General features: G+C 36.8%; 3 protein-coding genes, 1 non-coding gene and 1 pseudogene across 6 annotated transcripts in view; 2 read left to right on the forward strand and 3 right to left on the reverse strand.

Annotated features, from left to right (window-relative positions):
- Positions 1–5,539, reverse strand: part of LOC147501431 (uncharacterized) — a 27,086-nt pseudogene extending 21,547 nt beyond the window's left edge. The window contains exons 1-4 of the transcript XR_015221382.1: positions 2,723–5,539; positions 1,873–1,957; positions 1,705–1,794; positions 107–345 (exon numbers count right to left, since the gene is read on the reverse strand). The product of XR_015221382.1 is annotated as an uncharacterized LOC147501431 (transcript). The remainder of the gene's footprint in view (positions 1–106; positions 346–1,704; positions 1,795–1,872; positions 1,958–2,722) is intronic.
- A 98-nt stretch (positions 5,540–5,637) lies between these two features.
- Positions 5,638–5,718, forward strand: TRNAL-CAG (transfer RNA leucine (anticodon CAG)). Its single transcript has one exon. It is a non-coding gene; the product is annotated as a tRNA-Leu (tRNA).
- Positions 5,719–6,334: 616 nt separating this feature from the next.
- Positions 6,335–8,637, forward strand: LOC147501433 (lysM domain receptor-like kinase 4). The gene has a single exon (XM_086606491.1). The coding sequence runs from the start codon at positions 6,425–6,427 to the stop codon at positions 8,348–8,350; it is 1,926 nt and encodes a 641-aa protein (XP_086462617.1). The 5' UTR covers positions 6,335–6,424; the 3' UTR covers positions 8,351–8,637.
- A 97-nt stretch (positions 8,638–8,734) lies between these two features.
- Positions 8,735–10,930, reverse strand: LOC147501434 (Tetratricopeptide repeat (TPR)-like superfamily protein). Its single transcript, XM_086606490.1, has one exon. The coding sequence runs from the start codon at positions 10,786–10,788 to the stop codon at positions 8,839–8,841; it is 1,950 nt and encodes a 649-aa protein (XP_086462616.1). The 5' UTR covers positions 10,789–10,930; the 3' UTR covers positions 8,735–8,838.
- Positions 10,931–11,115: 185 nt separating this feature from the next.
- Positions 11,116–18,854, reverse strand: LOC147501435 (protein DA1-related 1-like). 2 transcript variants are annotated; one of them, XM_086606493.1, is made up of 13 exons: positions 18,425–18,548; positions 18,112–18,129; positions 16,991–17,142; positions 16,582–16,672; positions 15,517–15,715; positions 14,393–14,513; positions 14,174–14,257; positions 12,643–12,762; positions 12,309–12,521; positions 12,153–12,215; positions 11,928–12,043; positions 11,756–11,814; positions 11,116–11,655 (listed from the first exon to the last, which is right to left on the reverse strand). In XM_086606493.1, exons 3-13 carry the CDS (start codon positions 17,099–17,101, stop codon positions 11,336–11,338), a joined length of 1,497 nt encoding a protein of 498 aa, XP_086462619.1. In that variant the 5' UTR covers positions 17,102–17,142; positions 18,112–18,129; positions 18,425–18,548; the 3' UTR covers positions 11,116–11,335. The 2 variants fall into 2 exon arrangements, with proteins under 2 accessions (XP_086462619.1, XP_086462618.1); XM_086606492.1 differs by having other exon boundaries at positions 18,112–18,854.
- Between the last annotated feature and the right edge of the window lie 7,966 nt (positions 18,855–26,820).

The raw sequence follows: 26,820 nt of genomic DNA on the forward strand, positions 1-26,820 counted from the left end.
AGGGGTTTCACATTATATCGACTTCAGGACTGTGGATAAAGTGGTGAAAACTGAAGTAACATTTTTTGCATATAAAAGGATTGTTAACAGAAGAAAGCTCACTTACCTTGGAGCTGCAAAGGGACGATATGAGAACACAGCTACGGAAAGGTTGGCAGCATAGGCTCTATAAGTAGAATGAGCCAATGTCCAATAGAAACTTTGCACCAAAGTCACCATCGATATGTATCATCAGCCCACAGCTGCAGACATGTTATACGCATCTAGCATGCCTTCGTCGCCAACACAAATGCCTTCAGCCCACAGCTGCAAACAAATGTTCATATTGCACCTAATGCAATTGAACTATTGGAAACGAGCTATTTAAAAATCTAAAAGTATACCATGAAAAAAGAAGGCACTGAACAAAAGATTCAAGAATCCAACATCAACACAAAAATCTCAAGAATTTATTCAAAGAAGTTAAGAAGGTATGTTTGGAAGTTTTCTTATGGAATTGGAATTGAAAATATAATTCCAAGACTTTTACAATTGCAAATAATTAAAATTCCTGAATATATGGAAATCTCAAATTTCTGCCCCTTATAGAAACTTATAATTCCTTGATTTTGGGGATTTGGGGTTTCCATTCTAGTACAGAAAAGGTTGCCAAACATAGTGATTCTTAATTTTCGGAAATATATTTTGAATTCCACCCTAAAATCCTGAGTTGCCAAACACACCCTATACAAAATACGAAAACTTCTACAATATACAAAAGTCAAAGAGAAACACGCCCACTAATACGAAAGCCTTGCCAACCACTTTCAACCTTCCATGTCACATCTGGTTACTAAGGACTTAATATAAGTTCAAACCATGGACCAAAATATCGCTGATATATCGCCGATATATATATCGGTATTTTGGTACACTGATATCGATATTTTCGATATATATCTACCGAATATAGAACTATTTTTTTTCCGATATATATTGAAATTTCCGATATAAAACTTTATATCGCCGATATAATCAATATATCTTATATTTACGATATATATCGGTTGACTTTTTGACCATTTTTTAATATAAATCCGATATTTCTAATATATTTCCGATATTATATGTCCGATATTTCTGATATTTTAAATAGTTTGGAATGGTCACTAAAAAAAATGGATATATCCGATATATCTGATATATATCAGTTTTTGGATACACCGATATATTGATCGATATTTTGGGCGTTAGTTCAAACATGGAATGGGATCTGATCGATCTACTCAATGGCTTGAGGAAGGAAAGTAGCATCTTATATCTGCAAGAGGTGATTATTACTCAGTTGCGCATTAAGGTGGCATCCATCTGCACCAAATCTAACCTTTTAGCAAATCCACTTGAGCTAAATATTGGATTTTTAAAATTAGGGAGCCATGTATAATAAGCAACCATAATGAGAGATGCAAACGTATTGCGAATATCAAAAAACCCTAAGAGTTCCAGACTTCCAACCTGTTCATACTAAAGCACATGTTTATACTAAAAAACCCTAAGATTATACTAAATCAGATTGAGTACTTAAACATGCTTTAGATTTCTCCTTATAGGCTAAGCACAATCATTTAAAACAAACAACAAAACAATGTTACTGACTATGAACAAAATTAGACACACGAAAACAGTACATAGTAGACATTGAAATATTTAAAGACAAGCAAGGACCTTAGCGTGCACGGAGACGGAAGGATCCAAATGTGGAGATTTGCTATTCTCATTCAGATGCCTAATATTTGTTGCAGAACTGCAAATTAACTACAAATCAACCATTAAAACTCAGAAACAACAAACAAACAGAGAAATCAATCTAACTAAAATCAAATTAAACAATACCATTAAGAAGGAATGGTATACCATCGGTGTTGAAGCTCTCTTCATTTCCCATATTGGTGTTTAGTTCAACAAGCAGAGAATTCATCTGCACCGAAGAACAAATCAACAAACACAAGATCATAGCAAAAATCAATCAAAACCCTAATTTTGAGGATTTTGAGAAGTTTGGTAACTCAAAGTAATATATATATATACAAATTTTTAACGGTCTACATTTATTCGATTTTGTAAAACACATTTGACCAGGCTAGAGATATCGAATTGAGCTTATTTTTCATGGTGGGAAGATTATATCCACAAAAAACCAGCTCTTAATTCATTGTGGAAGTACACTTTTGGTATGGGTGTCAACTTAGGGTGTCAACGTAGCCTGACCGATGGACATTAATGACCTGAGCTTTCCAAACCAGTTGCACACTTGCACATAGAGATCGTCTCATAAAGATCATATAATACCATAGTCCATAACCACATTTTTACACATGAGTACATGATAAGAGGGAGTAGTCATCATCAATCTTTCACTTAGAAAAGTGATAAGGTTTTGATTGGTTAAAAGTGTGGCTAGCTAACATAATGCTTTATGAAATAACCAAAAAGTAATTTTTCAATTGTGGACCAAAAACCGGTTTTAAGCCTTTTCCCTGCCCAGGTGTGCGTGTACAAAATCGACTGTTTGGTAATGAAACTAATAGGTTGAGGTAGTTAATAATTTCTTCATACTTTTAACATCCAATATATGCTACTTCAAGAGCCACTTGTATGGCTACCCCTTATGGATAGCGTGATGAAAACTAAAGTAACATTTTCTGCATATAAAAGGGTTGTTCCCAGAAGAAAGCCCACTTACCTTGGAGCTGCAAAGGGGCGAGTATGAGAACACTGCTACGGAAAGGTTGGCAGCATAGACTCTATAAGTAGAATGAGCAAATGTCCAATAGAAACTTTGCACCAAAGTCAGCCCCGTGTATGTATCAGCCCACAGCTGCAGACATATTACACGCATCTAGCATGCCTCCATCGCCAACACCCATCTTTTGACGAGGAAAAACGCCAAAAGGAAGACCTTTCAAAAGTACCTTATTGAAAAGCTGGGAGATTTGTTGCGCATCCCCACGCTTGATGTAATCTTGAAGTGTTGTACAGTATGTCACCATGTTAGGGTGTACACCGGCCTCAATCATTTGATCCAAAAACTTCAAGGACATCTCCATATCACCATGCTTACATATACCATTTACCAAAGTAGAATAGGTGATAAAAGAAGGACCAATGCACTCTTCTACCATTTTTTTCTTTTAGCCTAAGGGCTTCACCAATATTACCAACCTGGCAGTATCCATCAATTAGCGTATTATATGTCACAGCATTATGTGCCAAACCTTTCAAGTTTAATTTCCGAAACAGCCTAACCGCCCGGTCTAGGTTTCCTGACTTACACAAGCCATTTATAAGGCATTGTATGTGACAATATTTGGAAGAACACCCTTTTCCAACATCTCATCTCGCATGTCAAACGCTTCTTTTACATTACCAGCTGCAGAATAACCATGGATGAGAGCACAGTATGTAAAATTATCTGGGACAAAGCCCTGATGCAGCAAAGCGGAGAATAATCTACTAGCATCCCCCACCCTATTGGACTTGCAAAGCCCAGAAATAGCTATATTGTATACAATCTTGTTGGGCAGAAGATTTCTTTTTGCAGTTTTGTCAAGTAATTCCACAAATTTTAGGGTGTCATGATGCCATTCGGAAGGGCTGGCAATCTTGTCATTATGTTCTTCACATGGAAAGAGATTCATATCCACCATCTTCTGCATCAACAAATTTGCTTCATCAAACCTGCTAATTCTATATAGGCTACTGACAAGTGTGCTACAAATAACCGTGTTTGGAACTAAACCCTTTTCAGTCATTTCAAATAATGCACTGAAGGCTTTATCCAAATTCCCTTCTTTGCACCAACCATCAATAAGAGATCCAAAAGTAACAATATTTGACGTTAATCCACTCGCACACATATCAACCAGAAGATCATTCACTCCACTGAACTTTCCAGATTTAAAGAATCCACTAATAAGAGAATTATACATTTCTACCGACGGAGACATTCCTTCCATTTCCATCTTATTTTTCAACAGAATAGCTTTTTCAACATTCCCAACTTTACAGTAACCATCACTCAGAGTTCTATATGTGATAGCATCAGGGACACATCCTAGATCTTTCATCTTGCAGAATAACCCTTCCGCTTCAACCATTTTACCTGACTTACATAAGCCATTGATCATTGTATTAAAGGTAATGGTGCTCTTAATAAATCCCCTAGGAAAAACATCATTCCACAAATTCAAAGCCCCTTCAATGTTCCCCATCTTGAATATTCCATCAAGCAAAGTGCTAAAGCTGACCTCGTTAGCATACACACCTCGTTTCAGCATTAAATGCCAAAGGTGCAAAGCATCATCAAAGGCACCCATACGACATAAACCTTTGAGAAGTGTATTATAAGTGACCACACTAGGCTCAATGCCAATCTGAGCCATTTTGTTAGAAAGCTCAAATGCCTTCTTCATATGACCTTCCCTGCAATACCCATCCACAAGAGTGCAATAGCTATAGGAATCTAACTTCAGATTCCAGACATTCATGTCCATTGCCACACGCTCTGCTTCATGCATTTGTCCAATCTTGCAATAACCATTGATGAGAGAGTTGGAGATAAATAAATTCATCTTCAATCCTGAGCTCAACATTTCATCTTGAAGCCTGACAGCATCATCCAATTTACCAACTTGACATAACCATCCACCAATACACCAAATACAAGTTCATCAGCAACCAACAACATTTCTTTCTTCATGTCCCGAAACAGCTCTTCTGCCTTAACCATATTACCTTGTTTGCAATAACCCTTAATCAACAATGTATAAGTAACCACATTATGTTGAACCCCCTTTTCAGGCATCAACTTAAACACCCGAAATGCAGATTCCATCTCTCCTAATTTAACATACCCATTGATCAAAGAATGATACGTCACGACATTTGGTTCAAACCCCAACCTTTCCATTTCTTTTACCAAATCCAAACCTCTCTCCACTCTCCCCTCCTTACAATAAGCATTCACTATTATGGTATACATAAAAACATCGGGCGCAATTCCATTCCTAACCATCTGATCATAAACAAGTATAGCAGTATAACTCTCCCCAACTTTAACCAACTTACTCAAAAGACTATTACAAGATCTCAAACTAGGACTACACCCAAACTTCCCCATATTATCAAACACAAAAACCGCCCTTTCACTACATAAACCTTCAAAAGCATATCGAAAACAACCGGGGCAAACTTAAACTCCCTAAACACCCTACACAACTCCTCAAAAACAAAACTCTCAATCCTCTCACTACTCTTATGAAACATAACCAACTCATTCAAATACCATTTTGCTTCGTCAAACATTCTCGCTTTCATTAATATATGTACCATCTTACAATAAGCTAACACATTGGGTCTATAGTTCTGTTGCTTTAAAGCTAATTTGAAAATGGCCAGACAAGCTATAGGATTAAATTTAAGTTCTTGAAGAGCCCCTTCAATTATATCATCTGAATAATCCAAGTAATGCATGGTATCGTTCAAGAACTAGTATTCTACATATTTTTCACAAGTTTACTTTAGCAGCTCAAGGCTCAAATTAGCCTTCTATGCTAATCACGAAATTAAAATCAATAACGTTTGAACTTTAACACCCACGTCAAGATGGCCGAGTTGGTCTAAGGCGCCAGTTTCAGGTACTGGTCCGAAAGGGCATGGGTTCGAATCCCATTCTTGACACTATATGAACATATTTTTTCATATATATAATTCGTTATGCATGTCTAGTCTACGAGCAATTCTGAAAAAATATTACATTCTATATTTAAAATGTAAAAAAAAAAATATAACCATATTTTTCATATTATACCCGTATAAAAAAAGAATTGTATGTTTGTTGTGTTATTTTTACTGAATTTTTAAACGAATCATTATCCAATTTCAAATTTTTATGAATAATATCTGTATCTAATTTTTTAGCTATGCTTTCAACCAATACATACTACTGACTGATTCCCTCTCGATGACTATTGACTCATTGATAAAGATAGTCCCATTAAACAAAGTAGTTAACCAAAACACCAAAATTTCCCACCAAAAAAGCCAGAGTCTCCAGCAGCTCTTCCACAAATTTAGGCACATTAAACTTTAAAAAGTAGTTAAGAACTGTCTTATATCTGTCGTTTGATTTCGAAATCTAATAAAATAAACGAGCGTGAAGTTGAAACTTGATAATTGAAACAAGCATACCATGTGTGTTCTTTCATTGACTTTTCAAACATTCAGCCATTTCAATAGTCAACTAAATAAGCATTCATCCATATGAGAACTCCATCCATCAGCATTCATTCAACACGGTTTGAATAGAAAACAGTGTTTTAAAGCACTCAAGTCATAATCTCAAAAGAATGAAATGAACTAGTATTATTTTTTTCACCATTTTCAAATGACTCATCACTCTCTTTTCCTTCTCTTGATTCTCTCTCTCATTTCTTCATTTTATCTGATTCAAGCCCAGCAACCTTATGCAAGGAAGATCACCACAGATTGTGGTAATACAGATAACACAACTTCTGCACTTGGATACACTTGTAATGGCGTAAACTCAACTTGTCAAGCTTACCTTATATTCAGATCCAAACCTCCCTACAACACTGTTTCTTCCATCTCTGGGCTCTTGGCTTCCAACCCATCACAGCTCTCTCAAAGTAACTCAGTTCCGGCTGACGCGAGCTTTCCAACAAATACGGAAGTTATTGTGCCTGTCAACTGTTCTTGTTCAGGTGAGTATTATCAAGAAAATTCATCTTATGTCGTTCAGAATGGAGATGGTCCATTTGTTATTGCTAATAACACTTTTCAAGGTCTCTCCACTTGTCAAGCTATTCAGAATCAAAACAGTGTTTCAACCGGAAACCTGTTCGCAGGTTCTAGGATAATAGTTCCTCTTAGGTGTGCTTGTCCTACAAAAAATCAATTTGATGGAGGTGTCAATTACTTATTAAGCTATCTAATTGTTACGGGTGATTTCGTATCAACTATAAGCACGAGGTTTGGAGTGGATACAGGGAGCACTCTAAATGCCAATGGGCTATCTATGGAAGACGCCACCATTTATCCCTATACAACCCTTCTTGTTCCTCTGCAGAATCCACCAACAAATTCTCAGACCAGAAACCCACCGCCACCGCCACCATCACCATCACCACCATCTAGTCCTCCACCAAGTGGAAAACACAAAAGTTGGCTTTATGCTGTTATAGGAGCTGTTTCCGCAGGTACTTTGGTGTCAATTGTTTCCATTGTTATATTCTGTGTATTCTTCCGTAAAACTAAGAGCAAATCTGATCAAAGTAAGAGCATAGCTGAGCCAATTGTTGATTCAGAGAGCTTTGAAAGCTATGAGAAAACAACTGGGTTATCAGTGGAAGAATCGGAAGAGTTTCTTGAGAGCTTAGCTGATATTGCCAAATCCCTTAAAGTATATGCATTCGAAGAACTGCAGTCTGCGACTGATGACTTCAGCCCCAAGTTTTGGATCAAGGGATCTGTTTATCGTGGTTCAATCAATGGGAGCTTAGCTGCCATTAAGAAGACGAATAAGGATGTGGCTAAGGAAATAAATTTACTCAACAAGATTAGCCATTTCAACCTAATCAAGCTTTCAGGTGTTTGTTTCAAGGAGGGTTACTGGTATCTTGTCTTTGAGTATGCAGTGAATGGATCACTGACAGACTGGATCTACTACAGCAGAAGTACCACAAAGATATTGAGTTGGTCTGAGAGGATACAAATTGCTTTAGATGTGGCTATGGGGCTTAACTATATCCACAGTTTTACCAATCCTCCCTATGTTCACAAAGATATAAAAACCAGTAATGTTCTTCTAGATAATGATTTCAGGGCTAAAATTGCGAACTTCAGTCTAGCAAAGTCAGCTGAAGGACAAGGAAGTGAGTTTGCATTGACAAGACACATTGTCGGAACAAAAGGTTACATGGCACCTGAGTATTTGGAGAATGGTTATGTCTCGCCGAAGCTTGATGTTTATTCATTTGGCATTCTGATGCTAGAGATTGTTACAGGGGAAGAGACTGCTGTTGCAACGGGAGCAGGGAAAACTTTACCAGAGGCTCTAGCAGCTATTCTGGGAGATGAGAATCCTAAAGAGAAGCTTCAGGACTTAATAGATCCTTCTCTTCGAGGGGATTATCCTTTAGACCTAGCTCTAGTTTTAGCCAGATTAATTGAGAGCTGCTTAAGGAGGGACCCTGCAAGTAGACCGGCTATGGATGATGTTGTGCAGATTCTGTCAAACATCTCATCTACTTCCTCGGATTGGGAAGTACAAAAGAAACGTGTCTCTACATGAGAACGTTGTAAACGGCTCCTGGCGGGATTGGAACTGAAATATAGAATTATATAGGAGTACTAACACAATTCGTTCTTGTGGTTATTATCAAGCTCTCTTTATAGGAAAGGAAAAACAATAATCAAGCTATGTTTGTACTATATCTGTTTAATACATTTCTGACACTTTAGGGTTCTGACTTCGACTCTTGATCGGATCCTTTAGGCCTGTGAGCAGAACTATGTATTCTGGTCAGTACTATTTGTTTCTTGTCTTCAATGTGGAAGCTTATTGAGAATTGTTTGTAATAGTTATGTTATGATTGGGATGAATGCTAACACTTATCACAAACGCCAGAATGCCAGATGACCTAAATATACTGAGAGTTGAGTTGCAGCATAATCGAAATTTTAAGAAGCGCATATAATTACCAAAATCATGCAATAGTATGCAAAACATCAACATGATGCCAATATCAGCTTACATATATGTACTTTACACTAATAATGTTAACCGACATTACTTGCAAAACTATTGGAATAAATATCGTAAACTCTTTTGAGATCAGCAGCGCTCACTGTCCATAAATGACCAGGTAATGCAGGTGGAAGCATATCATTTATGTCCTCACTTATCTCTTCCACATAGGCAGCTTCTCTCAATTTCCCTTCCTTCCACAGGCTTTTCACAAGCAGTGCTTTCGTTGCTGAATCTGGAATCAAATTTGAGTTCCTCATATCTTCATAAATCCTCACTGCAAGAGCCGCTCTTTCACGTTTACAGTAAGCACGGATAAGAACTTGAAACATATAAGCATCTGGCTCTATACCACTCTGCCTAACAATTCCAAAAAGCTTTTGTACCGTCTTCAAATCTCCTTCCAATGCAAAATACTGCATCAATCCACTAAATGTCTGAATATCTGGGATGATACCAGATAAGATCATCTCTTCAAGTACATCCATAACATCAGAACCTCTCTTGCACTTAACCAATGTTCTCAAGAGCGAAGAATACAACAGCGATTGATGGTGCTTTGAGATTGCACCAGAAACTGTCTCAATATCATAGAAAACTCTCAGAGCAGCATCAGGTTGCTTTGAAAGTCCATAAAAATCAATAACCAATCTGACAGTGCTGAATGACAACCGTATTCTCTCTCTTTTAACCTTCATAATCAGCTGATCGACTAATTCAACATGCCCATATCGTGCTAACATGGTGATCATCCGAGATATAGTAAATCCATCATGAGTAAATTCCCCAGGCTGATAAGCAACCCAACAAAAAAACTTCCAAGCTGTTTCCGCTTTCTTAAACCTTCTAAGCATCTTACAAACCAACCTAGTCGTCCACACAAAGTTTGCATTCTCCAATGCCAGAACATCAGTAGGATCCCAATCACTCAACGCGTTGGCCAAAGCACCCGGATCCAACCAAGGCTTCAACCGAACATCATCTCCATCAACCCGACAACTATCACCCTTACCCACATTTTCATCCCCCTCATCGTCACTACTATCCACATCAACCCCAATACTTGCAATCCTCTTATCCGGCATCAACTCCCTCCACAACCCCTCAAGCCCCTCTAAAACCCCAGCGTCCTGTAAACATTTCAACGACGAAACCATATTTTGAGTAGGCACAATACCATCTCTTTCCATTTCCTGAAACAACTTTTTAACCACCTCAAAACGCTCCACCCCGCTAAACCCTTGAGCTAAAATTAAATACTGGTTAACAGTTCGCTTAATTCTCATCGATGGTAATGTCTCAAAAATTTCATGGGCCTCATTTAATTTCCCTAAACTAACAAGATGGTGCATAACAATAGTATAAGTTCGATAATTAGGATATGCCCCGTCATGAATCATTTGACAAAACAAGTCAACAGCATATAAATGTTGACTATTTTTTACATAAATGTTAAGTAGAATGTTATAAGATTCAGTACATGGATGTTTTTTGGTCTTACCATTGTTCATCACAACATTTCTATACTCATTCCAAACTTTAATAGCAGAATCAAAATCCCCAGCAATGGAGTAAAAGTGAAGAAGTTCCATGAAAGTGACACGTGGAATGTTTGTGTATTTACCGGCATTTATTTCGGTAATTAAGATGTGGAGTTCTGATATTTTGCGAGATTTAGCGAGAAGTTTGGCGAGGGTGTGGAGAGTGGGTTGAGTGTGGGTGAAATTAGGATGGGTTTGGGTTATGGTTTGGAAGAGAGAGAGTGCTGAGTCGGGTGATGGGGCGGACCGGAGTGAGTTGGTTATGACGAATGAGTCGAGAGATGGGTGAGTTAGGAGTTTGGGGAGGTGGGTTTGTGGTGAGTTGGAACGGAGTGACAGGCGGATTGAATCGATGAGTTTGGATCGTTGGAGGTATAGAGAAACTGAGTTGGTAGAAGAAGAAGTTGTTATGTGGCGAAGGTGTTGGAGATTGAAATGCATTTTTGATGGAGGTGTGGGTGCTTCTTTTGAGTCACAAACTAAATTATAGGCTAATACTGATTATGAAAAGAGTCAAGTCAAAATCATTTGATCAAGTGGACATCGGTTGCATAAACTAATAAACCTAGGGTTGCACCGTTGCCCAAAACTAAAGGGCGAAGAAGATGGTGACATAGCCAATTGGTATATTAGATGCCAAGATGCAGCAGATTAGGATTTAAACATATTAACATATAACCTTTCCATTTGTTCATCTTCTATTTTTACTTAGTTCCACAGTCGTTTATTATTATATCTAAAAAAATAATGTATTAGTAAAGAGAGAAATGCAGAACAGTAATAGTATACTATACTATACTTGTATAAGAATGTATTAAATATTTTAAAGTTAGATATCCAATAATAGGATAGCATGAAGTAATTACAGCGAACACGTATAGGATTCGGCATGGTATTGATCTATGGCTAATGTGATGAGATATGACTTTTATTTGCTTCAGTCCTACATCTAATACAATAGGACTAAGCTTCAACCGCAAGGACCACCTTAGTATGGAAAAGTCCCAGTCAACCGAATGTGCTCTAGTGTACTCTTAAGCCCGTACTTGTTCACTGCCCTATTACAATCTCTAAATCCATCTCCATAAGTTGGTGAAGCATCAAACTCAATCTGGTGTTTGAAGAAATCTCCAAGCTTCTTTTCAAATTGTGATCTGGTACCCTTTTTTGATGGTGTTGGATTAGAAGAGGATGATGAAGAGGATGCAACATTACTACCAGAACCTGCCATAATCTCAGATTCCAACCACATGTGCGCTAGCACCTGACAGATGCCTTCTTCAACATCTGGTCTAAGAGTTCTGTAACCTGTCAAACAACCAAAAACAAAAAAGCACACAACTCAAACTAAAACCAATATAAAATAGAAGACAATGCTTTTTAAGATCACCAGTCATAAGGGTAGCACCTTTAAGCCGCAACCAAGCGTGCATCATCTCATGAGCCAGGATAGACCCAGTCAACAATCTGAATGGAGAAAGTTATAGGTCATTACATATCTCAAAACTGTTAGCAAGCGATCATAACAACCAGAGCTGATAATTTGGAAAATGGAGCAAAAGGAAGAGGAGGAATCCTACCTGGGGAGGCCATACAAAATGAGAATGGCTGTCACTTCACAGCGGCGAGTTAGCCGTAATGGCTCTGTAATCATGCCAAAAACCTTTCCCGCTCCAATTCGTGGCCTTCTCAAAATCTGGATGAAGAATGATGGACATTCAATTAAGCGTCTAAGAGTAATGCTATTATTAAAATAAATGATGTTACGCCCCATTAATGATCAACATGGGCAGAGAAGTCCTTACAGTGCTAACAGTCTGTTCCTCAGATAGGCAGAGGCCTCTTGTTTCAGGCATGTGATGATAACCCTGCCCAGATTGAATAAAATAAGTGGAAAACCAAATTACGATACAGCTTGATATATATAAAAAAATTATATGAACTGATTGGGCCTGACTTACGCCTTTTTCTCCCTCCATTGCCTCATTTAGTGCTGTTCTCTCTACCAAGAGTAATGGAACTTGTTGTTCAATTTTCATGTTTAGACCTTCATAAAATTCTTGTATATCAAGGTAAAGTGGTTGGCATTCGTTGGTATCCATGATTGAAGAGTCCAGACATTCCAGGCAGAGCCTTCGACCATCGTCAAGGGATATGTATTGTGTGTCTCTTGGCTGCAAATAACAGTAAAAGTTTCCGCGAGTATTAGTACTGACTACAGTTATATAAAGGCTCCTCTTTGGTATTGACAACAATTAAGAGGCCTTTTTGGGAGTTTCACTATTTCACACTTACTTCCATCCGTTCACAGCTACAACACCGAGGAGTCCTATCATGTTCATGGGAGGGGCAATACTTCTGGCTCCAGAAAGGATGTGCCCTATATTCAATAAGACCATCAACATTTGTTGGAATCTGTATGGAAGAAAATTCTAGAGCAGGTTAGACAATGAGTATGAAGTATATAAAGAAACAAATAAGTTGGTGCATATTCCAATAGAAATAATAGAATAAATGCTACATATTTCATAAGTTGCTGCTTCTTGGCAGGTCAACATTCTTTCATAAAGCATATCCCCTCTTTCTCCCGTAGACACCCTTATAGGTGGATGTCATCAAACGTTCTACAGCCACTGCCTCATCTTATTATACAATTGTGTATCAAAAAGAAATCCTCCTTCTGTTCTCAACAGAGTAATGAAACTGTATACTTACACTTTGTGCATGATTAACTTAGGTCTATTTACAGAGAAGTCTGGAATTGGATAAAGTCAAATAAGAAAAACAGATCCAAGTCAACATGGACCAAAAAGAATTGAGATAAGGACCAAACCATTAAAAGTTGAGGTGAAAGGGCAATTTGGAATGAACATCAAACCAAGAAAAGATCACAGTCAATTAGGTACAATCATACTGGGTTACTGAGATAAGGACCAAAAAGAATTGAGATAAGGACCAAACCATTAAAAGTTGAGGTGAAAGGGCAATTTGGAATGAACATCGAACCAAGAAAAGATCACAGTCAATTAGGTACAATCATACTGGGTTACTGAGAAAACACCAATCAGTACAGTTTTGTGCTTTTTTAAAAAACAAAACGCCAAAGCCAAGATTGATAGAAAATGCAACTCGAGCTAGGGTGTATCTTATTGAAACTGAGCTGAGGATAAGAATTCAGAGCTGAGACGAGTTTACTTGTATTGAGCAAAGCCAAAACAGACCAGTCCAACCACAGTGGAATGCACGTAGCCCCTCTTAGAAACACCAATGACTCCTGAGCCAACAACAACCAACATAATCTCACAGACTTATGTGTATTTTGCAATATTGGTTCTACGTGGTACAAAAGGACAAATTAACATTTCTCTTATCGTCCACGGAACTCTTAATTACTCCATCAGCAAGCATCCTGCCAAATATATAGACGATTGCAAAGAAACTGAATTCTTTTAGTATGTCACAAAATATTATCTCATTCTAATCATTCCAAACTCACTTTAATCCACTTTACTGTTTTTTATTGTCTTGAATAACTTCTAACTTTCTAAGACTCTAGTTCGAGGTCTACCACCTCTTTGACAATGCCAAAAGGGGATGAGCCTAACCAAGCGTAGGTACTCAATTACCAAAATTACAAAATATTAGATCAAAGAAGTAGAAAGAAAAGCAGATATGCAAAATTCTGTGAAGACGTTATATAAGATGGAGACTACTGACAGCATAATAGAGTAAGTAAATACGATACTGACCCTCATATTAGTCATTGCTAAAGACAAATGAATAGAACCAATTTATTCAATAGTTTCTATGATGCATAATTACGTACAAAGTGCCTGCAAACGTCACATTTAGGGTGATAGTGCTCCTTATAGCATGATTTGTGGTATGGGTAATTCCCCGACATAGAGAACTACAGAAGATAGAAACGACAAAAAGTTAGTCAAAACATAACAATCACATGGTGTTTGAATTTCACTCGAAACATCAAAAATAAATAAATAAATAAAAAGCTTATTCATTTAAGCATACAGACTAGCTTGCATACCTCAGTATCAGAAATAGGCAAATTGCAAGCATGGCAACGGAAACAATCTGGATGGTAATACAAACCATTACAACTCAAATACCGTCCATGACCAATCTCTCTATTGCAAGCAGCACAAATCCTACCAAAATTTGAATAGTCAAGAAGTCAACATAATTACTAACATCTCACTATTGCTTATTTTCTTTGTTATCTTTATATATGAATAGTTCAGAGAACAAGTTCTTTTTCTATTTCCGGTTTGCATACGAATACTTCAGGGAGTGAGTCCCTCATTTGCATACACCAGTGAATACTTCAGAGAAGTCTCCTTCGTCATGCCACTGGAATAGATTGGTCTTTAGACATAATGACATAGATACCATATCAATTATGGGATATTGATTTTACAAGTTTATTTGACCAAACCCCTTGCTAAGGATAAACACAATTAATATCTAAGAGTGTGTGATCAACACAGTGGGTTAATAGATTCAACTCTAGTAGTCTATCAGAATTTCTTGATCTGGTTAGAGAACATGTTGCCAGAAAGATGGAAGCTCTAAATCTTGCTAATCTAAATTGTTTAAAATTTGCCAATTACCAAAAGCAACAAAAACTCGCAGAACATGATTCTTGACTATAGATAATCAGAAACCAATAAATGAATACCGCTTGAAATTTTGTTTCCTTTCCTTGTAAAGATGTCACTATTGTGTATTATATCTTTCCATGTATGGGGAGCCACTCTGAATGTACAACAAGCTTGCTCTTCTATTGGACCAACTGAACAAGCTTGCTCTTGTATTTAAACTAATATTATTACAATGAAAATCATCTAGAGGTATTCTTCTACACCCATACACTCTGATCAGCTAAGAGGCATAGGAAAGTCTAGTGATTACTTCTCTTATGTTTGTAAGGTTAAGATTGTCATATGGTTCCTTGCTTCTTTTTATATTTAGACAAAAAGCAAGAAGTGAGTGAGAGACCTATTCAGTGCATCACATGGTTTTGATAAGTAGGAGCTCAGAAAGATGATTCTAAGCCAAAAACCAAAACCAAGAACTGGCTCATCATCATAATCTTTTCATATCATTTTTCTTATTTGATTTCCATTATGTTGACATATTGGCGACACATACCTGAATCCTGTTGAGAAGAATGGGATAGGTTGAAAAATACTGCCACTTCCATAATGGGGAGGAGGAGGAGGAGACTCAGGCACCATGTTCAAACTCTCTTGCAGAGCTCGTGCAAGTTGTTCATCGTCTTCCACCAAAGGAGGCTCTTGCAGAGCTCGTGCAAGTTGTTCATCGTCTTCCACCAAAGGAGGCTCATCATCTAAGGGGAAAGAAATAACTTTTGAAGCATGCAGATAAAAACACGTATGCCACTATCTAACCAGATGTCTATCAATATTAAGTGGTTTATCACTTTATCATTATAATATCCTAAGCCAAAACAACCTTTCAAAATGCTGAAAACCCTCAGATATCCTAACTGTAATTAACTCTTAAATAGAATACTAAAAGGCTCTATCAACAGGAAATCCCTGAAGCAAAACATGTAAATGTCTGGAAAACATGATGACAATAAAGGTTAGAATTGCTTTAAGGCTTTAAGATGCAACAGCACCTTCACTAAATTACTCACTTTTCAATATACAAGATACGAAGGCCAACTAAAGTGCTATTCTGTTTTCAATGTACACAATTGTGCAGGATACCTACTGAACTGGGTAAAAAATGAAAAATTAAATGACCAGTAAACCAATTTAACATATAGAAAACAATTTAAACCATTCATTTAGGATTTGGGAGATATAAAAAACATAAAAAATGACATGTTTATTGTTTCATATCCCTAAATTTAAATTTAAACCTTTGTGTATTAAGGAACTTGTTTTCAACACAATAGAAAAATGTATAATTGTTCCTAAGCATGAATCAGTACGACTATGTCGACTTTTCCTAGATGCTAACTTTTAGTAAAATCCATTTTATCAACCACTGTATTTTCATAGTGTTACAAGTATCAGTGTTACCAAATATGTTATGTTTCGGACTTTCAGAAGTTATTTCAAGTGATAGCTTATGAAACAACAAGTTTATTTAAAGCGCATCCAGTAAACGTACGGACAGCATACAGACAGTAACACAGAGTCCAAGATCATCCAAAATCACAAGCAGACTTTACAAAATACTCACCAATAACATTTTTCCCTTTTGCCTCCTGTTCTGCGAGGGATTCTGCAATGGCACGATCTATATCTTCATTGTCATACTCAGTCCATGTATCCTGAATTGAGATTTCCCACCATTTAAAAAGAAGTTTAGAAATCAAGAACAAGAAATGTCAAATTACAATAAGTATAAGTCACACTTCACCATTCAAATGGATCTGTAGCGGAACTGCACGAGACAATGCAGAAGACACAACACAAAGATGCAATAATAGAAGTTCAATATATGAACTTGAAAATATCCCTTCTACGTCAACTAGCTTTATAATGTAAACCATATCCATCTTCCCATCGAATTGTGAGAAAACAGGGACTTAACAATTATATGTGTCAAGCAAGAAAAGAATCAAACAAGACTGAGTAACAGAAATTACCACTGTGCTCTCCGGTTCATTCCAAATCCTCTCATCTCCAAGCTTCCCATGATATTGTCCTTCAGAAATTTTATGGCTGGAACCTTTAAAAATTTTGTTCAGCCAACCCATAAATCGAGATGTTATCTGCTCATCGTCTGGAAAAAATTTACCTATACAAAAGCTCAACCACGTTAGCACGATTACAATAAATCGAATAGTAAAGCCTACTCGAGGAAGTTGATATTCCAGAGAACAACAATCTTTATTCTCAAAAGCAAACATGGATCATAATAGAGTTCTAAAAACAATTATGACAATTATTCTTAACCATTCACCAGATTTTTGGTCACTGAACTCAACTAGAAGTCACAAAATTCACAATGGCTCCTAGCAAAAGAGTAGTCACCATTGCTCGGAAGCTGACATTTCAAGCCTCATCTTTTACAAGTTACAACGTATATAATGATGGATGAAACAGCAGGCAACATAAGGGGATGGTGTTTTCGAATAGCTATAGCAAAGATGGAAATATAATAACAACCCATTCCACCCAAATCGTAAAAAAAAAGAAATGATTCAAGAGCACCTGTTTTCTATTGAGATTATGAGATAGGTACATTGATATCCATATGCAATAGTCAGGCAGTGAAAAAATAAGAAAAAACTATGTAACAGTAAATGCAGATGAATGTAATTTTTCAAACAGTACAATTACAATACAACAAAGTGGAAAATTGCCAGAGGATTTCTCCACTCCAGCTCAATGAAACACACCGCATAATAAATCTAAGGCGATGGAATTAAATTCATCAAACTCACCACATGAAAGGAATACACAAAACATGGAATAGATGTAGCATGTCTCATATATGATGATATTAACATCACCTTCATATACCATACTAAACAAACAAGCATCAATGAATAAAGCAAAAAAAAAGGGGAAGAAGAAACTGAAAAACCCACCAGACATAGAGAATTTTCCCAAGATGTTCAAACCAACTAAAATCCCAAAAGAACATAGACATCATAATATTGCTATATCTAAATCATCAAAAAGGAAGATTCTTCCAGCTCAACACACGACTAAACTTAAATAAAAAAGCAGAAAGAAAGTAAAACATATTCTGTAAACTCACCTGTACCATGTTGAGAATCTGCAAAGATGAAGAGAAACACCAACCATCAAAAAAAGAGATTATTCCTTGATCCTAAACACACCCAGATCCCAATTTGTGAAGAAACATGCAAAGGTACTAAAAATAACTAGTTTTAAACAAGACAACTTGAATTTTACGTTTCCAAGTCAAAAGGAAGAATACACAATACTTAAAAAGGGATAAAGATTATTTCTTTTTTTTCTTAGTAATCCAAAAGGATTATAAAAGAAAAAGGAATCAAATTTTTTTTAAGCCTTTTTACACCATAAATAAAAGCCCAGAGAGAGTTAACCTTGTTTCTGTGTTTGTTAATTAATTAAAGAGAAGAAAATGAGAGTTTGATTGTTAGTAATCTTCTTCTATGTACGAACTCTTCTGACTTCCTTTGATTTTTTGGAATAGAAAAGTTTGCTTTTATTTTATTTTATGTTTTTTTTATTTGGGTAGGATTCCTAACGGCTTACTACTTACTAGAAAATTAAGTCCAAATTATTTAGGAAGACAACAATTATATGGTAAGTCCATTATTGGTTATTAATGATTCATGTTGAGGTAGATAGTAATCAGTTACTAATCAATTGTGTGTATTTTGATGGTGAATCAATAGTATTCAGTTACAGGGTCGGAAAAGAGAGTTAGTTTTGACAAATTGCCAGAAAGCATACTAGTAATTACTGAGTTATATATACTCGTGCACCCCTAGATATTGATTCCTTGTTAGTGTTAAACAAAATCTAGTTAATTTCCGTTATTTATTGGTACAAGAGAATATTACCATAGAAGAAAGTAGAAACACATCCTTCAACCTTAAAAGACCCACAATGGAATCTATACTTCTATTGGATAGACATTTTGTCCTCTCAGAATTTTGCAAATATTTATCCAATAAATTTTTTGGCTTGCCGCGTGCAAGGGCGTAAAAGAGGAACTCAAGTTTCAATTCTCAACTCAAAGCCGACATAAGAAAAGCTCTTCTACACATGCATGTTGCTTTGGAAGGAGTAGACCTACCGTAGTGAAAAATTGTTTTTATGGGATTTCAAAGTTTACAGAACCATAATAAGTCAATTAAGTGTATTATTGGTTTTCATTATAAATCAATTTCCGTTAACTTGTTTTCTAAAGGTCCCATTTGGCATAGCCATTTTTTTTTTTGTTGATAACATGTAAAGGTTGTAGACATGTTGGCCCCATGCATGGCAGCCATAGGTCTCACTAGAATCCATATTGCTCTTAACCACCACTAGGCCCCAATGGTGAGGTGGTTATTTTCAACGGAGAAGGTACGGTCACTACTCACTAGCGACGTACTCACACTTGTTTTGAACAGATTAAATTACGAAATTCAATGGCTATCAATCCATGACATGATACTTGTCCCTGCCATCTCTAGGTATATCATTCCTGAGGAATAATTTGTAAATCTGGGGCAACTTCGGTATACTTGGGAAAAGGGACTGTAAAGGTAAAATTTGGTCAAACCTTACAATTATCATATAATTGGGGAAGAAGGAGGTTTGATATGGATTTGACTGAGTTCATTCCGGACGAACTGCCTACGTATCTAGCTCTCTCGGGGGGAGCCAGAATCAAGTCAGAAATAGTTCACAATTTTGGATGAATAATTTGGTGTTATCTTTTCTGGAGAGCCTAGGGGAAAGATGGATAGTAGAAAGAAGCATAGAATTCTCCCCTCCCTCCCCCCCCCCCCCAAAGAATATCATGTCTCCTCTTGATTTTATAGTTCATCCACTTAATGTAGTCTTGAATGAGCTTTAATGTATATGCAATAAAGTGCATGGTTGTTGTTACATAATTGTTGTAATGTCTGTCTTTCCACCTTTGAGCGTTACAAGACTTAGTCGTGGTCTTGGTATAAGTGACATGGTTGCGGTCATGGTATGAGCGACCTGGCAGGTCTTGATATAGTGACGAGTTGTGTTGGACACGTGTATAATATACGTTGGTTGTGTATATTAGTCCCTCACAGAGACCAGCACCACCCCAATGCAAACTTCAACACTAAACTACTATAGATTCTATAGTTGATGTTTCTGTAGTGTTGCTACATCTGCATTGCTCATATGTTGTCCTAATGCTTCTTGTTGCAATTTGGCCACTGACAAGACTTTCATTAAGAATGTCCAAATTTCAACGAAATGGATTTCACTGGGAAAAACTCCCTCGGATAACCAACTCTTTAGATCTAATGAAATTAAATACACTACAAGAATACTGAGTATTAGCCACAGCCTATTAACAGTGGCGAAAGACCTTTTGCCACGGTCATTAACTGTTGCACGACCGTGGCCAATGCGCCTGTGGCTAATCTTTTGCCACGATTTTTAGCCGTGGTCAAAGCTTATTTTTTGCCCACAGTTCTAAACCGTTCCAAGGGCCGTGGCAAATGACTCTTTTGCCACAGCTAGAAACCGTGGCTAATGCTGATATGAACCGTGGGGGTTTGCATTAAGTGTACTGGATGTATTGTTTGGCCACGGTTGAAGGCCGTGGCAAATGCTTTCAATTGTTTTTAAAAAAATTGTTCCAACACCTTTATATCACACCTGCATATCATACAAAGATCTACCATTTCAATAAAAACCTCACAGAATCATAATTCTCCACAATTTAAAATTTCATAAACAGTACTTAATATAAATATTTTTACATCAAAGGTTCAATTAGGAATCCAAACTTACATAAAAGAAGATAATATACTACTAACTACTCTTTAAGAAATTTAAAAACTATTAAAAATCCCAAAAAAAAAAATGAAAACATCACCATTTATAATGCCTAAACTCGGAAGACTGCATTCCTAGCCATCTAAACAACGCCTAAACTATGTCGGATCAAAGTCTGCATACATAAGTTGGCTTGGTTGTACCTCATCATCATGTATCCAACCTTAGAGAGTAGGCTTTGAAGACTTAGCTACAGCCATATAAAACCAACCATTAGAACTAAAACGATAGACCAATCGCACAGAAAAATGTGTGATATAGCAAATATCAATTAAAAGAGAAAGCACTAACCATTACGTGTTGTAAATTGTTGTACAAATTAATCCCAGCCAAACGTTGCATCGTAATTAGTCATTGACTCCAACTTCATTGCTTCTAAGAAACTGCTCCATCTAAGAAAAGTATAAGTAGAGAAAGTACTAAAATAGTCACTAGAAAATCATCCAACTAACAAATCAATAATAAGATTTGGTTTTACCTGTTTGAGAGAGTTATTGTTAAGCTTTAAGCACAAGATTGGGAAGTGAACATAAAACTGAACCTGGCCATTCTTTTATCTTATTCCCGGACAATATCAAAGCCTGCAAGTTTTGACAAACACTGAGATGAAACCAAAGACATAAATTTTGCAAACATATTTTTCAATCAATTTTTGAAAACTCTTCATTGGCACAGAGCTTCGCCAAGCCAAGTTAGCTTGGCATAACATTCATATTTGACACCATAGAAGAAGTAGGCTGCTAAATGCAGTGATTTCCAATGCATGGGCAACTTCTAAACAGTTTGCATATCAACCAACCATTTTCGGAGATTTATAAACATCAAATTGATTAGCAATAAAATTGTAGTCAAAGTATTAGGTGTGAGCTAATAATAAGCCTATCTGGAAATCCTCTAGAGAATCTATTGACTAGGTTTTCCTTCACAGTAGCATTGTTTTGGATACATGTATGGCTCGATCTTCAGCGGGATGGGATAAAGTGGGTAGCTGTTGATCGGTGAAGCCACCTTACAAAAAATATAGTGATAAAGATATCTGAAAACATCAAAACATGGGGAAATAAGGAATGTTATCATATCTGTAAAATCCTTAGGTAAATGTGTTTACTACTTGTCCTTTCGGAGTAGCTCTGTTTTCAAGATATGGAAGGTATTCATAATGGAACTACTTTGCTCTTGACAGTCCATAACTTTCTCTAAGGTAACTACGTATGGAGTTTTTCTTTTCTTCTTTCTTTTATACTGGATCAGTGAAGGTGAAATTATAACATAGATAATCAAAGTACGGTGTTGTCAAAATAAATATCCTACAACAAAAAAGTGAAAAATAGATAAATATATTTTTCTTTTTTGGAAAATACCATAGTAGAAACTACAGTACAAGCGTGGAGTATTTTCCAGTGTGGCCAAATTGGATTTGGTTAGAGGGGGAAAGAATATTTTTATTTTTCATGATACTCTCACCAGGATCATACTAATATACATTGTGGTTAATCCTCAAAATGATCAGATGATGTCCCTTTTGGCTATTCCCTAATAAATTTTATTAGGAAATATGAATCAGACAGTTTCCAAAACTACAGATTATGTATACCCTATTATATCCTATTTACATTGCTAATCTTTGGAATCGGTGCCTTTAGTTACGGAGAGAAGCACGGGGAGACAAGTTCCTTTGGCAGCTCTTGAATTGAATTTCTAGAAAGATCAACCTTCAAAATGTCATCCGATTCCCATACTTGGTGGGGACCGATTGCTCAAACTTAACCCACTTAAAGACAGTTCCTAAGATCATAAAAGTAATATTTGTTTAGACAATTTAACTATTTAATCAATCAAGTGTATTAAGCTCTCAACTAAGTACTGTTAAAGGGCTCTTTCTGGGGTCAAGAGAAGGGTCAAAATCCCCTGCCATTTATTAAGTACAGATAGAAGAAGAAAAAAATGAATTTGCACATGCAAATGCAATGACATGCCTAAGCAATTAAACACAACATTCAATGACTCCACAGAACAAAACCAAGTAACATTCTGAATTGGTTGAGTGATCACAGCTTTTGACTATTGTGTTCATAAAATAAAGTATGTTGCAAGTGCTTTTGAAAATCATCCACTAAGAAAATATATAATGATAATTCTGACAGTTTGTTGCTTGCACAAATCCATCTGACTGCTAGGAATACACCAGTACCCACTAGAGAACTCAATACCAGAATGAGGAATATAAGAATGTATACCCGGCATACGGACCTTGGTAGAGATAGACAATCTTGTTGCACTTTGGATATGGTCTCTTCTTTTTTGAGAGTCTTGGTAGCTCCAAACTCTACATACATAAAAAAAAAAAAAAAAAAAAAAAAAAAAAAAAAAAAAAACTATATCAATTCATACAAAACTAAAAGCAAGAATTTTAAAAGAGGAACAAGCGATCATGGAACTCACAATTGAAACCTTGTCAAATACTCAAATTAATCACAACAGTTAACTAAATAGGAATTCCAGACATCTAGAGGCTTCAAATTTTCAAGGAACCGATCAATAGCCCAAAGTTGAATATGAGATATCAAAGTCAACTACCTTCTCCAGCTGAAAGTCTACATCGAAGATACTTCAAAAAGGCTGGGATAGGTCCTGATACAAGTGAGCTAATAGTAAAATTGAATTAGATATATAACAAATTGATCCAATACAAATACTAAACCAAGCAAAATCAAGAACTTGGTCAAACCTTCAATTGAAGACGTCGTTTTCGCTGCTGAAAAACGAGATGATTTAGAGAAAGAAGATGACTTCCAGGAAAATAAATGGGGCGATAACATAAAGAGCTCAACCTGAAGAAGAAATGGGGGAGACAGAAGAGAGACGACCTTATACCCACTCCTTGCCGCCCATATCTGTGATTGAGAGAGAGAGAGAGAGATGGGAAGAAAACCGAGCGAGAAGCTTTACCCTAATGATGTTTTGATGAATATTTCGCAACGATACATTTCATTTTATTTCGTGCTCCTTTATTTTTCAAGAGATCAACGGATAAAAAAACACAGATTTACATCAACGATTCAAAAAAAAAGAAACAGGACCGTGGCCAAAAACTCACCTAAACTCAAAACCACATACGTAATTGGCCATAGCTGCTAAAAGCTTTAGCCACGGCTAAAGACCGTAGATACTCTGCCACAGCCATAGACCATGGCTAAAGCTAACTTGTACCTGTGGCCAAAAGTCATTTTTCTTGTAGTGATAGGAGGCCAGCATGGGAACTATGGCTGTGTTTGTTTAGTGGCAAACCTCTTGTGGAAAAATATGAGATTTGCCACTGTTTTCCCACTAGAGATTTGTCAGGCAAATTTATAGTGGGAAATTTTCAATTTGCCAGTGTTTGTTTTCAAAAATTTCTAGTGAGAAAATATGAGATTTGCCAGTTTTGTCAGTGTTTGTTTACATGGTTTTTCTCCAATGGCAAATGATATTTCAACTTTTTGGAGATATATATATTTTTTTTTTCAAAATCAATAAAGTATAACAAAAGCAAAAAATAAAATACAAAATACAAAATAATATTGCATACTAGTATGAATATAAGTTTTCCAATAGTCATTTTAGCCGAACCAAAAAACAAAGAGTAATTACGTACGCTTTAACGCATTGCATGCGAGTTTGGTTGATAAAGTTGCTTTGTACAATCACAAACATGAATAACCAAAAAATCTAACGCAATGGGCAGGCATGTATTAATCTTATTAGGCACTCAAAAGCATCCTCATCTCTTTGGACTCAACTTGAGATGCAAACAAGTAATTATAACAGATAACCACCCTGATAAAAGATTGGGGTAGATCAATAGCCTTTCCAAGATTACCACAATCGAAGGCACTAAATGCAATGTTTCTAGTAACAAGAGGGCATTCATTGGAATTGACATTTGGAAGTCTGAAACAACCTGACCAATTGGAGCCGCTTGATACATTCCATTGTGGGTGGTATTCAATCCAAAAGAACTAGAAGGCATGGTGGAAGCTTCATGCCATAGCAGACAGAGGAGCCAAACTTCATATCACTACCAAATCCCCCAAGATTACTAGGTCTGAAGAACTCATTGCTGAAGTCAAGTTTCCTCTCAAAATGAGGTACCAAATCTTAGATTTGTGTTTTAGGCTTTCGGATATTGGTGCTTCTCTGAAGCGTCAGGGAGGCTTGAGTATTTGAGTTGGGTGGAGGTACACTACCACCAACTGAGTTCATGTGACTACTGCTCCTAGCTGCAGGCACCTCATGGTTGTGTTTCCCCTCACAGAGCATCCCGCACTTGTGCATTTGTAGTAAATCCTGAAGGATCGAGACAAAAACAATAATAAAAATAAACCATGATCCTCAATTCAATTACGTTTGAAGGCCAAATAATATGGATTTAGACAATATGCACACACTAAATCAGCACACACCACACAATCACACCACTTACGCAGCACACATACACACTCACACAGCACAGCAACAGCAGCAATAGCAACAACTAGAACCAGTAGTAGCAGTACAACCTGCAGCACGGCCAACACCAGTCCACACTACCATACCAGACTACCAACAGCAGCAGTCCACACTACCACCACCAGTCCACACTACCACCACCAGGCAGCACACACTTACATACCACGAGTGTACACACTAACACTACCAGCCAACACACATGTAAAGACTCAAATTCTCGCTAAGGGTATTTTTGTAAATTTCATATTTAACCTAGGGTCATTTATGTAATTGGTCGGTCGGGTTTATATTTCAAACGTACGTAACTTAATGAGACTTAACTCCGACTCATAAGTCACGTTAAGTAAGCGAACCATATGCGAAAATTTGACAAAATGCCGGTTAACGGCTTTCCGCGTTCGAAGCGGGTACGAGTTAACAGCTTACACGCATGAGTGGGTTATTGTTATAGCCTACGGTGAGATAGAATATAGGATATTAAATTTAGCGGGATGGGCCGGAAAAATAATTACGACGCGGCGTCAAATAAGTTAGTGGTTAGGAGTGAATTAGGACTTTAAGCCTAATTGGGACATATTGGGCTTGGGCCTTAATAAATCGGCCCAAACAAAACAAAATCGCGAAACCAAAGTATCGCACCCAATTTCTCCTTCTTTCCCAATTTCGCTATTTCTTAAACCCTAGGAGAGAGAAACCCAATTCGCCCAAATTCAATTGACCCAAACCCAAATTTCTCGCACCCAATACATAGAAACCGTGAATTCAAGTGTGGAGATGCAAAAATCATTGGAATTTCGTCGGATCGCAGAGAAAGGTGAGTGTGATTTCGTCTCAATTAGATAATTATATTTAAATTTCTATGGACTTGGATATATTGATGAAAACTAAGTGAATTGGGGGGTGTATTGATATAATTAATTGAATTGGGGAGGTATTGATTGTAATTAATTGAATTGGGGTTGTTGGATTTCGGTGATTACCAGTTTGGAGAAGCTAGAGTGAGCGAAATTTGGTGGAGCAGGATAGCTCTACGGAGTTATTCTTCGGCTAGGTAAGAATCATTAATTATCCGCTCCATTTGAGAAGTTTATATTAGATTTACACTTGTTTAAGATCACGTTGAGTACCGAGTGAGTGAGAAAGAACACCCACTTAGTATTATTAACGTCGAGAAAGAATTACTACGCTATCTACAATATTCAACGTTAGCATTATTATTAACTTAGTAATATTCAACGTTAGTATTATTAACGTTGAGAAAAAATTTGGTTTTGATGCTATCTACAAAACCAAATTCTTAACGTCGAGATCCTTCTCGACTTTCGTAGATAAGAATTTCCTCGTTAGTTTGATAAACTCTAACGACCGACGTATACATATGATGTTATAGGAGTGAATTCGAGTGGATTCGGTTAAGTGGACTCGATTCGGTTAAGTGGGCTTGAGGAGAACG

Source organism: Coptis chinensis, chromosome 4 (assembly GCF_015680905.1).
Source record: "Coptis chinensis isolate HL-2020 chromosome 4, ASM1568090v1, whole genome shotgun sequence".
NCBI lineage: Eukaryota > Viridiplantae > Streptophyta > Magnoliopsida > Ranunculales > Ranunculaceae > Coptis > Coptis chinensis.

Bases quoted from the DNA above. Each gene is read 5' to 3' on its own strand.
- LOC147501433 (XM_086606491.1), top strand. From the start codon at position 6,425: ATGACTCATCACTCTCTTTTCCTTCTCTTGATTCTCTCTCTCATTTCT.
- LOC147501434 (XM_086606490.1), bottom strand. From the start codon at position 10,788: ATGCATTTCAATCTCCAACACCTTCGCCACATAACAACTTCTTCTTCT.
- LOC147501435 (XM_086606492.1), bottom strand. From the start codon at position 17,101: ATGGGTTGGCTGAACAAAATTTTTAAAGGTTCCAGCCATAAAATTTCT. The intron at 12,522-12,642 runs GTAAGTGTGAAA...TGTTATTTGCAG, and splicing joins GTAGCTGTGAACGGATGGAA to CCAAGAGACACACAATACAT. The intron at 12,044-12,152 runs GTAAGGACTTCT...TTCTTCATCCAG, and splicing joins AGGAACAGACTGTTAGCACT to ATTTTGAGAAGGCCACGAAT.